Raw genomic sequence first — 13,240 nt, forward strand, 5'->3', positions numbered from 1 at the left:
GCGATCGACCAACTTTGATTTCAATTAACCTTGCCTTAACATTGGCCACCCCATGCGCAACGAAGGCGTCGGCCGACATCGAACACCAGAGACCGAGCCGCCCTCTCTGTGCTTCAACTCCCAGAGTCGACAATATTTCCAGGAAATATGATACTTGGCCGGCGAAACAATAGAGCCAGGCCCAAAGAAATTGTTCAAGAGACAGAACTGGCATCAGGAAGGTTTCAGCGCGTCGTCTGCCCAGGCCGGCGGTGGTCCAAGCACGCATCGGACGCATCGGACGGGGGCCGTTTTGACAGGGCTCGGTATCCCTGCAACCATGTCTCATCCAATGATGGCGCGGAAGACCAGGCCGAACTCCTGGCCATCGCCGCCTTCACGACGCTTGGTATCCATAAGGATACACTTGTCGGGGGCCTGTCATGCCTAGGGCCCGTGAGGTTGCATCATGTCGCTTGCAGCCGGTCAGGAACTCGAGTCCCTGTTGACAGTTCTTTTCCTCTATGATGGCCGCACATTGACTGTAGTTTTTCATCTTTCATCATGGAATGAGACTTTGTATCGGCTTAGTTGTGTGGATGACCCGATCGTCTGATATCTAATCTAATTAACCATATTCTCTTCTAGACCCTCCCTTTATTTTCTATTGTTTCTTCATCCATACATGTACTTCAGTGGCTGGCCGTAACCTTCGCCTTTTCCCGCCTTCACTTCTCTCCTATCTTCACTGCTGGTTCAGTTTTTAGTTCTATCGGAGCTGGGCTCCATTTGTGCGACAACGAACCCGGACGGAAAATTCAGCAATCGGGAATGATGGAGAGGGATATGGAAAAGGGCGAATTCAATCCAGCGCGGCCAGAAGAGAGCCATGCTGCACCAGAGAAGGCCCCGAGGAGGATGTCGTTCGCGAGACCGCCGCCACCGCCCCCAAAAGACGAGCCCGCACGACCGATGACGAGTTCGACGAAGCGCCTGTCCTTCTCGACGACAATGAGTCAGCGGAAGATCAAGTACGGGACCGGAAGACACTCGCAAACAGAACTGAGTCCTCAGCCAAATGATGACCCAGAGGATCCATTGGTAGGTGCCGTTCAGCATTGCACAGTGGGCAGAAACTGACTAGCCTGTCGTAGAACTGGCCGCAATGGAAAAAGGAACTCAATTTCGTCGCTCTACTAATGACCGTGGGCCTGATCGGAGGGATGAAGACGGCATACATGAGCGTCAATAGTGTTCTGGCCGTCAGATTTAATGTCTCTTATACAGCAGTGGCATCCTTGACTGCCGTACCGCTCGTCCTATCTGCCTTCACAGGTCTCTTCAGTCTGGCAGTATCTAAGATATGGGGTAAAAGGCCGGTCTACTTGGTCTCTGTGGTGTTGATCTTCATCGGCGCAATTTGGAACATGCGCGCGGGCAACAGCTTTGGGCAGTGCATGGGAGCGCGCGTATTCCAGGGCCTCGGCTGGGGTGCCTTTGATACACTTGTTCTTGGTTCAATACAGGATACTTACTTTGTGAGTCGCCTGAATGAGGTTCCTTGGCAAAATGCCATTGGCATAGCCACTCACCAACGTCCATCTAGGAACATGAACGTAGCGCTCGCATCACGATGTACCACGTTATTTCAATTTCAACGACCTGGGGTGCACCTCTGTTCGGAGGCCTGGCCTCGTTCAACGCGGGCCGCTTCACTATCCAGTTCGACATCATCAATGCCTTCCAGATCATTGCCGTACCGCTGATCCTCTTCGGTGCTCCGGAAACGGCTTACGACCGATGGTCTAGTGGCAGCGTCGCCCAAACCCCGGCGTCCGGTGTGTCGTGGATGTCGAAGCCTCCAAAGCCGCTCGGGAAGCCCTCCGTTGAGGAAGTCAAGGCTTACCTGCGTACCATGAAGCCTCTATCTTTCACCGGCATGACAGATGTCCGAACGCTTCTCCAGGCCCCGCGCGCTTTTGTTGCGCCCACGACTTTGTTACTCTTCGTCATCACCTTCATCCCGTACTGTGCGCTGTGGAGCTTGACGGAATCCCTGTCGCTTCTCTTCTTCCCCATGCCATGGATGCTCCGAGAGAACAGCATCGGGTCGCTCATGGCAGCGCCCTTTATCTTCTCGATACTCACCGCTACCGGCCTCGCTGTTTATCAAAAACATCATGTCGGCTACTCCCCTTACCATACCTTTTGCACCTTGGCTGGTGGGACTGTCCTCGCGGCTACTGGCATTCTTGCGTTCGGGCTCAAGACGAACGCCGTCATGTCCGAGGTGGCTGATGAGGATCCTGCCAGCGTCTTCAAGCTGGATGGCGTCGGCGCACATCTCTCCTTCCCTCTCCTGTCCTTCCTGCTGGGCTTCTTGGCAGCAGGTGTTACCGTTGTCGACACCGCGATCCGTCCCATCATCTGGCGCTCGACGCAATTCACCTCGTCTAATATGAACGTGTGCCTGCGGAACGTGGCCGACATGAATGCCGGCGTGACGTGCTGGAGGAACTTGTTCGCTGGCATCTTTGTCATGACGATTCCTAATGCCATTGTCATGTGGGCTGGCTTGAAGTCCACCGTCATCGGCCTCGGCGTCGCCCAGATCTTGGTCGCGATCGCGGTCTGTTGTGCGTGGTGGCTGTATGACGAGCAGGTGAGGAGAATGGACGGACACGTCATGGGTTTGGTTGACTTGAGCATGTTGAAGAGGACTGGGAGCTTTTTTGATACGGATTAAGGGGCGTGTGGATGTGTGATGTTTCGAGTAATGATTGGGAATGAAGGAATAACGCGCCAAAGACGGATGAAGGGAGTGAGTGGGATATCAAATGTTGTGTCTGGCTGAGTCGAACTCAGTCGGGGGCCCAGGACAGACCCGGATGTCTGCGGGCACCTACGAACGGAACGAAATTGTTCCACGACTTTCTTTTGTTTGAGATACCACCAGGTTCGGCGGCAAGTAGTGCGTCAGAGGGCTGGCGCCGGGGGGTAGTTGATGAGAGACGAGGGAAGTTGAGAGACGAGGGAAGTTGAGAGTGAAGATGCGGGACGAAGAGAGGGAAGAGAATGGGAAGCCGGCGAGCCTTGCGAAGCAATCATGGTGATTCTATATAGTCTTCCTGTCGACTTGGCAAAGAGGGAGGGGGAAAACACGAGTAATGGAAGAACCACATTCATTATTGCTTTCTATGAGTCTATGCCAAACCCTGAATACATGTACTGGTTGGAAAACACGACAACCTCAAGGGTGTTGTGATTTGCTTTTTCTTCTGTCTTTAGCTGAAGCACGAGGATGTAGCGTGGTCCCGGTCGAGGGAGATGAGGGCCGGAGGCGTTATGCGTGGATGGGATGGGATCGGGGAGGGATGGAGGGTCCTCTAAGTTTCAGGGTGGGGATTTGCGCGAGGTTGGCTTATCTTGGCTGTTGGTGAGAGAAAATGGCTTCAGAGACAAACAGAGAGTTGCGATGGCTTGTCGCCTCCCTAATAAAGAAGAGGCTTGATGGACCAGGGGGGGTTTTGAGGTTGTGGTTTTGGTGTCGTAGCTATGATCGTGTTGCATCCTTGTGTGTTTTTGCCAGTCTGGTAATTAATTGACGTGGTTTGATGATGTCTCTTTGAACTGTCTACCTAGGTCTTTGGTACGTGGTTCTGAAATGGTGACGGGACAGACTAAGATCGCGCTGTCAGGCTGAAGCACGCTCCGTCTGATGTTCGGACAGAGTCGAGGTTGGAATCGTCTGATGTTTGAGGTGGCTGGTGTGTTGCGATTGGGTAAGTCTGTTGGTTTGATCCTCTGGAGTTTTGGAGCGGGCGGAGGATTGGGGGCGTCCGTCGTCTGATCTTCGCGTGGGGGCCGGTAATGAGCACTTGGTGGCTTATGCATAGTTGGAAGGTGCGGTGTTGCTTTTGGCTTGATATCTTGTCGCGGAAAGAGAATGAAAGGTTCATCTTTGTTGTGGGAGTCGTGTTGTTGTCATTTTGCAGATGCTTTCGAGTCTTCGTCTGTTGAAGCGTGAAGTGACTTTCCAAGGATGTTTTTGACTGGGAGGAACCTCCAGGACTCAACGGAGCGAAACCATCTGTGGATTCTGTCATTATTATCAGTGCTAATCAGTTGGTTGTCCATTCGCAAGATCTCAGGAAACTTTGTAGACTGAAGTGTGCTTGTCTATCATTACTAAAGTTTATCTTGAATTCATCTCTTGATATTCCTCTCCTTTCCAAATACGCCACCAAAAGCACAATGCATCATTAACTAGAATCCTCCCTCGTTTCTCCCCATGGCGCTCCTTGCCCGCCCCTGTCGCAAAGTCCCTTGGGAATTATGTATCAATCCCTCACCAGCCCAAGTTTGATCCCTTCAAGACCGGCTACGTTGCTCATTATATTGTTGGCGCAAGAAAGTTCTCGCTCAAATTCGATTTCCTGGATGGCGAAGCTGAAACTTCTTTCACTACATCCTCTCGGCCTTTCGTCTCGGCTGCGCCATCTCCTGGTCCTCAACGGAACCAGTCGAAGTGATCTCCTCGGTATGCATCGGGGCCTTGCGGTCGACCGAGACGCCGCGGGTCGTGCCAGTGCGGCGGAAGTATTTGAAATCGACAAAGGATACAACGGCGGTGTATGCGGCGAGTAGGCTATGAAGAGAATCCTCAGTCAGTTCTCATGTCTCAAGGCGGGCAATTCGCATGCACATGGAAAACTTACTTGAGGAAGATACCGCATCCGACGATGACCCAGCTGAGAATGCAGCTCGTTCCGACGCAGCGCTGGATGTTACCCTGGATGGACATGAAGACTACAGCGCCCCAGAAGACGGGCTCGAGACCGTTGAGGATGGCGTTGGCTTTCAGGGACGCCCAGCCCCGGCCTCGGGCCCAGTGCTGAGTTGCAATTTGGTAGATGATAAAGACCATGGATTTCACGGACTGTGCGGTTGCTCACGTTAGCTAAATCCATTCTTTGATTCTCCTCATTGAAGGAATCTAGATTTGATCTATGTTGCCTTGATGTGCTTGACGACTGCGAACAGTTGGGAATGGCTGAACTTACTATACCCAGAGACATGGTGTTTGTACGAGTCACTGGGCCGCCCTTCAAGAATATCCTGGCACCGGAGAGACCCATGACGATGTGAATCACAATGATTTGCACAATGTGGACCTTCATCATGTGTCGATTGTCGAACAGGGGCATACTGGCGAGTTTGTCCATCTTTGCTTCGGTGATTGGTGGTAATTAGCAGGCGATGTGTGATGATGCACTCGTTGGTGGTGAGAAGGGGCTCGGAGGATTGAGGCTTTTCGGTGTTGAAAATAGCTTGATGCTGTGATCTGATGATATCCAAGATGCAAAGGGGATGAGGGAGGCATGCAGGTTTCTATATGAATTATCCACGCCCACGAAAGTTTGCTCTATACGCGTACGGCCTTTCCAAGGCCAGTGTAATGATGAACCGCATCATCCGCAAGTGGTTTGGCAAAGCTAGCATAGCGAGGAAAACGCCCAGCGTCAGTTAGAATGGCTGTGGTTGGAACGTCATGTCACTATCTCGAGGGAAAATGGCAGTGCAAATCAGCCCGTCGGTCTCGGTTTCCCATGGAAGTGGGCTCTGGCCAACCCCCTTGTTCTCAACCTACCAGCGAGCTTAATTGGCATTTCTGACAGCGGAGCGACTACCCGCACGCCGGACCAAAAAAACCCAAAATGTCGGTCTCGGTTTACTGTGGCTTGTTAGATCCTGGTTCAATTAAGCGTTTAAGGTTCTGGTGGCACCAGGCTAGCCGTAAAGAGTCTCGCTGCCAAGGAAGAACCTAGACATGGTTGGTGACGATCTGCCATCTGAACATTGAATTGTTTGCCCCGGGAATCTGGTAATTTATGAGGATTTGAGATAAATGACGAATGATATGTCTTGAAATGTGTCCGTTGGTTGTTGGGACGCTGCGATGTCACAGTCTCGTGCCGGTTGAGCCTTGAGGCTGTTCACCTTGCGCGCGCGGATGTTTGCTTGACCAGCCGAATCCCCGAACCCCCTTGCTCCACAATTGCTCATTATTCTCCAAAGCATCAGCTTACCTTACGGCTTACCGTACATGAGGATGGATTTCCCGGTCAATTAAGATTTGGTGCTAGAGCACACTTACTCTGTAACCTGAGGGGGAACGATTGGTGATTAGCAGGCCCGGATTCTCCGGTTAAACGGCACTAACGGCAGTCACAGACACTCAAAAAACGCATTACGCCACGTCGTGAACTGATTCTAGGCTTTTCGGTTTCTCTATCGCGGGGAAGCGACACATAAACTCTAAAAGCTTTTCGCCGACCTAATACCCTTTTAAGCTTCAGTTCATGAGAAAACGGAAGGTGCAACGATCACGCCTTGAGATCATGGATTCGTGGAGTTGAAGACGAAGCGGTATGAGTTATCCCGCTTCGTTGTCTAAAGTACCTTGCTCGTTTTACTCCCAGAGTAGCATTTGGCAGAAAGCTTGATTCTCACGAAGTTCAGCTCCTGTATGTATTCCGCCCATATCAGATATACCTGAGTTCCATTGGCCTTTTTGGAAGCTGCCTTACGCAACCGTTCTGAACAGGTTCCCCTTGAATGCTCACTTAGAAACCGAGGTGTTTTTGCGTGCAACCAAATAATTCGATATGTTGTTAAGTATACGTGGGAAAGGCTATGATCCTGATTTTTGGCCGGGCACGTCAAGTCTACATTGATTATGTCGAGCTCAACGACACGCCGCAGAGACGGAAATGATTTAGACAACGACGAGAATTTCACAAAAGGCCCAAGAACTACATCTCGCATTCTCTTCACAAACTTCAAATGAAACGATGACAAAGATCAAGGTTTCGCATGAGCTCCACATAGGTGTCCATCAGCTACCTTCACGAACCGCTCACTCTCTATAGCGAGCTGAAGGGTACATCGAGACACCCTTGGTAGGGTTCAATGGAGCCGAAGTACGTCGTATATCTGGCCTCTAAGGGTTTATCTTCCCAGAGATGGATACATAAGCAGAGAGCCCCCTCGCCCTCTCGAGTAGGGCAGCTTTCAACAGATTCTCTCAGTGAACTCGCCCCGTGCCAGTATTACCCTTTTGGCTTACACTCATACCCATTTCAGCCAGGACCCTAGCCAAGTTCTCGTCTTTACTCAAGCTCCCAATGGGTAGTACTACATATGCCGCAGGCTTTCACTAGATGCTGCAGCAGGCGTGACGGGGATTCTGACTTCATGGTCAATCATCCTGTCCGGATCAGAGTAGGATTTGGTCTTCGCTTTGACCAGCACAGGTCGTTCTGCAATTTCTGTTAAGACGAATGCTTTCCTTTGTAGAGTTGTTTTCGGTTGGCTGAACATCCTCGTCGACATGGGGACGAGCGTCAACGGCCTACCCGAGGACTGAAAGGTGCCACAGCCTGAGGGCGCAACTTGCTCACCTTTCCATAGACCTGACTCGGATAGGAGTTGGCGGGATATAATTCTTCGGTCGCGAGGCTTTCGCTTAGTTGGGGGTGTTTTCCGGTCTTCGAATCGCCATGCCCATCCTGCACAAGTCCCATTGCGACGCTGAAATGCTGGCGGTCACACCCAAGGTTCGTGTAATATGGCCCTGTTCGCGACCATCCCATTCATGAATTTCTCTGGCATAAGCCGGAAAGTGATGGCTGTCATAACTACGTGTTGACCGGGAATTTGGATTGGCTGATATACCCGATTCTACACTCACGGGAGTGAAGTATCGATGAGCTCGAGTGACCAAGTCCGTGGCTGTCAGATTTCGTACAGTTGTGTAAAGTGATGCTCAAAGCTAGAAAGTATGGCATTGGAGTGGTTTTGGATAGGGTTCTGGGGATGTGATACTTGAGTCCTTTGAGGCGATGCGCCGGATCCCGGAATTCTTCAGAGACAGACCTTCGCGCTCGTTTTGCAGCTGAAATTCATTTTCGGAAAGCTTGAAGATAAACAAAAAGATTTCTCCAATCAGGGCGACTAACTTCATTTCGCAAATAGACCCTGTGCGTGGACCGCCCTTGTCGACATTCGGGAGTGATACTGCGGAGATGAGTCTGAATCAGGCTGGGGTTGGTGCGAGTGCACTCCACAGAGGCTCATCACGGTGTTCAGCTATTAATGACCAATTGACTCTCTTGTTGGTCATGTAAATATCGCCGGAGTCGTTCATCGACCCCAGTAGAGAACGAAAATCGGCACAGCCACCAAAGTCAGAAGACGAATTCACATAGATGCCTTCATACCGCTGCTCAGAGACACCGCCAAGTTTCTCAGCTTCCATATGCCAAGAAAATTCGGAGAGGAAAATGCCGTCTTGTAGTGTCACTTCGTGAAGACGATTGAAAACTGATCTATATCCGCGTATAGATTCCTGTGTGCCACAAACTGCACGTGTCCAGTACCTGTCAAGCAAGACTGCCTTGTTAGGTGGAAAAGGCTCTTGCAGAGTCCCATCACCGAGTAAACCGGCTGCAATTCTTGAGGTCACGCCAGTCGCAGATGCTTTTGACAATTGCATACCGGCCACTTAAGGCTCCACAGAATCGGAGAGGTACGAGTGGCGAAGTTCGACTTCTGGATACCAGCGCATCATGGAATTAAATCGGTGAGTTCGGCACTGTTACTCTTGTCGGTGCAGCACGTGTCCACCCAGGCCCAATGTACGCCAGATCGCTTGGCAATCTCATACGTCTTGGCGATCCTCGCGACCCCCTTTTTTTATGAAACCGACGCTGAGGCTTTGCATACTTTTCTTATGGGACACATAGTCTTCATCTTACACATATGAGACAGAATAGCATTTTTTTCCTCTTCGACTATGCATGGAACTCGAATAGGGCACTTATGAGCCATATACTGATGATTAAGAAAGTGGCGATTTGGGTCGGGAGGTGACAAGATTTCAGTTTATAGTCGGTGAGGAGTAAGATGGAGTTCGAAGCAAACATTTGCCTTGGCTAAGAACCATTGGTCCGTGTGGGGTCATACTGTCAGCCCACAGATAATCGAAGCTGTGGGCCAATCAGACTCTAATTGACTATTTTCGACGGATGATATAGCCTCTTGTATTGAAATCATCAGGGAGTATTGAGTTGAATGCGTGCTTGGGATACATCGGGCGTACCATGTAGTTAAAAAGCGTTCCCTATCGTGTGATTATCCTTGAAAGCCTGATCCCGTTAAGTTTGATCTTTTGCGCCCTTAAGGACTGAAAAAACCATCACACGTTTGTATGGGATGATGATTTGTTCTTTTTGTCAGACTATTGCCACCAAATTCAGTCAGACCAGCCCAGTCCATTGTCCCATCTCAGAATAGTTAGGCATGATAACCAGCCATGTGCACTGGAGTTCAACGATAGCAGAATATCGCAACACGATGGTCTATCTTAATTATCCAGTTCGTGTTTGCAAGATCTAACACGAGCTCATGGCTGCACATGAAGGCAACTCAAGCTTGGTTTTCCTTTTGGTAGTGTTTCAAATGAAAGAGGAACCTAGAACATCACATGTTGGTAATCATTTCTTCTGTTTGAACTAAGAGAATCTTATTCACAATTTGGCTTGAAAAGGTAGTCCAGCCTGCCGTAGTTCAGGCTGGAAGTTTGGCTGAACAGGTGTAGTTGATGAACAAAGTCACATGTAAGCAATGTTTAGTAACATATCTTTCAATTTCACCAACAGTCTTGGGCCGCTTTCCTTAAGCTCTTACTTATATATACTTGGATCAATAGTACCGACTCCAAAGGCTTGAATTCATCCGACGAGAAGGTCTCCCCGTAACGTATTCTCTTTTATTGAATATGGCAGAGCAAGAGGCCTATCCGAAAGAAAGGGCAAAGAAGACTGGCAAGGGGATAACAGCGCCTGAAAAACATCGATGGATGACTTCAAGACCCTCTGTTTCGCCCATGACAATCTGTAGGGAATCATGGCACTATTGATTGGCACGTGCAGATAGTGAGTACAAGGAATCCACACTCTTCACGCCGAGCGAGCACCAGTGCGGTATCGTCAGCTCATCTCGTCAGCGCATTCTTATTCCGTAACGTTACATGGATGAGTTTGCCTCAAGATTTGCCGGGACCAAGGCATCGAAACGCATTCTTGAACATACTGAGATGGTGGCATCTAAGCCGCCATCATTCAACTAAGTAAGGTAAGCAACAAGTTTTTCATCCGAAAACATCCTTCTCGCATATCATCCTTCCCTCTTCGTCCATTCGTATCGAACAGGGTCGCTGCCTAAGAGCAGGGAAGGGAGCTACATCGAGAAGGTCTCGAATCACTTGAACTAACTTGAGGATCAGCGGGCGACCAGGTAGACAGACGGGTTAGGACTCGAACCCCCCACGCAGCTAGTCTCATCAGACGTCGGAGGCTGAAATCACACCGCGATCACCATTGGGCGCGAGGATAATGATCCATGAACCCTCAGAAGGATCAACGGAGTTAGTCGAGCTGCATATTCACCGAGACGCATCATGCACTAGGAGCATAATATTGCTCGGCCCGAGATCAGTAGATCTGATGATTGGCTACGAAAGCGTCCGGTCGGGACTAAGAGGTCTCCTGTCATATTTCACATTGTCTGCGCCTCTGTCAAATACTGTTAGCTGTCAAACAACGGTCCAGTCTTACTCCATATCCCAAGGCGGGCAAGTGCTTTGGTTGTCCGTGACGGTCACGGCGTGCGGCTTCAGCCGGCACTCTGGAGTGGACGCAAATCCTTGTCGAGCCATTCATGATAAGGCATGCCGCGTCGGAGCAACGGGACCAAAAGATGAGGCACAACGGGATGCAGGGGCCTCAAAGGAGATCTTACTTGGCACTTTTGCCAACGAATAGACATCGACCTAATCGTGAAACGTGCACAAGCGACCAGGATTATGATCCAAAAAGGTTTCCGTCGCTCAAATCTCGTGAACAGCGGCTCACGACCGAGATCCGCGCTTGCTCAGGCTGCACCGAGATCCGGTTTGAGCAGTACATGCAAATACTTTGCCATCCGTTCTTGTCTAGTCATCGCCCGGGAGGCGTGCAATGGGCCAACGTCTCGGTTCGCGCCGGGCTTAGCGGCAGACTTAGCGTCTTCGGCTAAGCATAACAAGACTCATGGCATGTTGGATTGATCTTTCGTCTATGTTTGCCAAGTCAGGAAGCCCAACAATCAAGCTTACGTATACGTGTAAGCACGACCAACTTTGGGGTTCCAATCCCGCCTCCTACATACCTTCTCTCACACCTAATTAGTCGATTTCCAGGAATACCAGCACCTACAACAATCGGGAGTGGCAGTCTTCGTGCTGCTTTCTACACCATCCCTCTCGTCTTTTCCGCACCCGAATCGACTTTTGCACAACGATGATCTCGAGTGAGCCGGAGAGGCAGGCACCGCTGCCAAATGAGAAGTCGGTGAACACGGGACCAGTCTTGGTGCCCGACTCTGCCTCACTTAGTGAAGAGCAGCATGATAGCAATGAGAATCTACCCCCTCGAGACAGTGGAAGAGCAGCTTGGACGAGTCTCATTGCTATCTCCGTCATTGCAATGGCAACCTGGGGTGAGTCAACATGAGAGTCGCTCTGTTGCAGGCCATTTTGACAATCATGAATATAGGCTTCGGAGCCACTCAGGGTGTATTTCGAGAATACTACTTCAAGACTCCTCCTCTACAAGGGAATCAATTAGTCGCTTCTACAGGCCTGTTAGTGGTGGTAAGGACGCTCAATGTTCATTTATACCACTGAGCTAACTTTTGCCAGGGCCTTTTGCAAACTCTGCCGCCGTTTCTACTCAAGATCATCACAGCCTACCCTCACTATAGACGCTACATGATGTGGAGTGGTATGGTGCTAGTGGTAGCATCTTCAATTGGCGCTGCTTTCTCGACTACTGTAAGCAGTTTCCAAACAGTCTTTGTATTCAATCGAAATGTTGACAGTTTGTCCCAGGCTGTGCAGGTCATCATGACACAAGGGCTCATGTATGGATTCTCGAGCGGCCTTCTCTTCGCACCTTGCTTAAGCTTCGTGGACGAGTGGTTCCTCAAGCGTCGTGGTCTTGCCAACGGCATATTGTATGATGCATGGAAACTCATAGCCAACGGAACGACTAGCTAATGTGATGGTGGCAGTTTCGGAGCCCCTAACATCGCGGCTGCCGGTCTTTCTCCAATATTTTCCGTTCTGCTGAAGCGCTTCGGGCCTCGTACAACCCTGATTGGATGGGCCGTGTTTACAGCAGTGATCATATCACTTGGCATTATCTTCGTTTGCCCTCGACGTACAAGTAAATCAGAAATGGAGGCTGCAGCTCGACAATCATCGTCAACTACTAGAGTGTTCAGAAAGCCAGTGTTTTGGCTCTTTGTTCTTTCCATGACGCTGCAAAGTCTGGCAAACAATTTACCGGCAAACTACCTGCCCAGTTACGCCACGGACCTGGGTGTCTCGCCGGAGAAAGGCGCCTTGTTGGTCACATTCCTGTCGCTGTTTGGGATCATCGGTCAAATCTCACTGGGAGCCTTGACGTAAGTAAAATGGACCTCAAGTCTACGTATGACTCGTTGCTAATAAACATATACAACAGAGATGCGATCGGACCTTTGATACCCATGCTGCTAAGCACCCTCGTCAGCAGCTTTGCGGTCTTCGTTGTATGGGGATTGGGTAGATACTACTGGAATATGGTGATCACTTCGATCTTATTTGGGGCATTTGCCTTTAGCTTCATGGTTCTACGAAGCCACATGGCGGCAATTGCGGTCGATGATCCTGAGCGGCCGGCCGAGGAACTCTTCGTATCCGGCATCCTCCTATTTACCAGAGGTGTTATAGGTGTGGCGTCAGGCTACATAGCTGCGGCTGTTCTTCAAAACAGCGAGAGTATTGGAGTACAGCCTGGGTACGGTGCTGGAAAGTGGCGATCATTCATCATTCTCCTAGGGACGACAATGACCGCAGCTACCCTAGGAGCCTTTGGTCTATTAAAAAAACGGAAGACAGCTTGAAAACTTGTAATTTCCTCCCCAACGATCAGTATATCAGATCAATTCAAGCATCAGTAGATATACTTGAAAGTGGAATTTGAAGCCTGCCTTTGCAATGGGTGCTCATAGGACACAAATCTGATTCCGGTGAATAAATGGATTTGACAGCATATCGGGCAATCGCTCTTACTCGCCAGATCGGGGAAATGAAATCGCACATTCTCTTTCAAGC

At 50.1% G+C, this 13,240-nt stretch overlaps 3 protein-coding genes across 3 annotated transcripts; 2 read left to right on the forward strand and 1 right to left on the reverse strand.

Annotated features, from left to right (window-relative positions):
• Nucleotides 1–810: 810 nt before the first annotated feature.
• Nucleotides 811–2,725, forward strand: HER10_EVM0008170 (major facilitator superfamily transporter; the record flags this gene model as incomplete). Its single annotated transcript, XM_035477702.1, has 3 exons — nucleotides 811–1,080; nucleotides 1,134–1,517; nucleotides 1,586–2,725. 3 exons carry the CDS (start codon nucleotides 811–813, stop codon nucleotides 2,723–2,725), a joined length of 1,794 nt encoding a protein of 597 aa, XP_035331647.1.
• Nucleotides 2,726–4,443: 1,718 nt separating this feature from the next.
• On the reverse strand, nucleotides 4,444–5,204 carry HER10_EVM0004432 (uncharacterized protein; the record flags this gene model as incomplete). The annotated part of the gene is made up of 3 exons (XM_035474078.1): nucleotides 4,444–4,627; nucleotides 4,698–4,918; nucleotides 5,043–5,204. 3 exons carry the CDS (start codon nucleotides 5,202–5,204, stop codon nucleotides 4,444–4,446), a joined length of 567 nt encoding a protein of 188 aa, XP_035331414.1.
• Nucleotides 5,205–11,069: 5,865 nt separating this feature from the next.
• On the forward strand, nucleotides 11,070–13,137 carry HER10_EVM0008649 (Mch2p). Its single transcript, XM_035478163.1, has 6 exons — nucleotides 11,070–11,580; nucleotides 11,637–11,734; nucleotides 11,783–11,914; nucleotides 11,972–12,096; nucleotides 12,154–12,549; nucleotides 12,609–13,137. Exons 1-6 carry the CDS (start codon nucleotides 11,382–11,384, stop codon nucleotides 13,027–13,029), a joined length of 1,371 nt encoding a protein of 456 aa, XP_035331678.1. The 5' UTR covers nucleotides 11,070–11,381; the 3' UTR covers nucleotides 13,030–13,137.
• The last annotated feature ends 103 nt before the right edge of the window (nucleotides 13,138–13,240 follow it).

The sequence above is a fragment of the Colletotrichum scovillei genome, assembly GCF_011075155.1.
Source record: "Colletotrichum scovillei strain TJNH1 chromosome Unknown Contig00007, whole genome shotgun sequence".
Classification (NCBI taxonomy): Eukaryota; Fungi; Ascomycota; class Sordariomycetes; order Glomerellales; family Glomerellaceae; genus Colletotrichum; species Colletotrichum scovillei.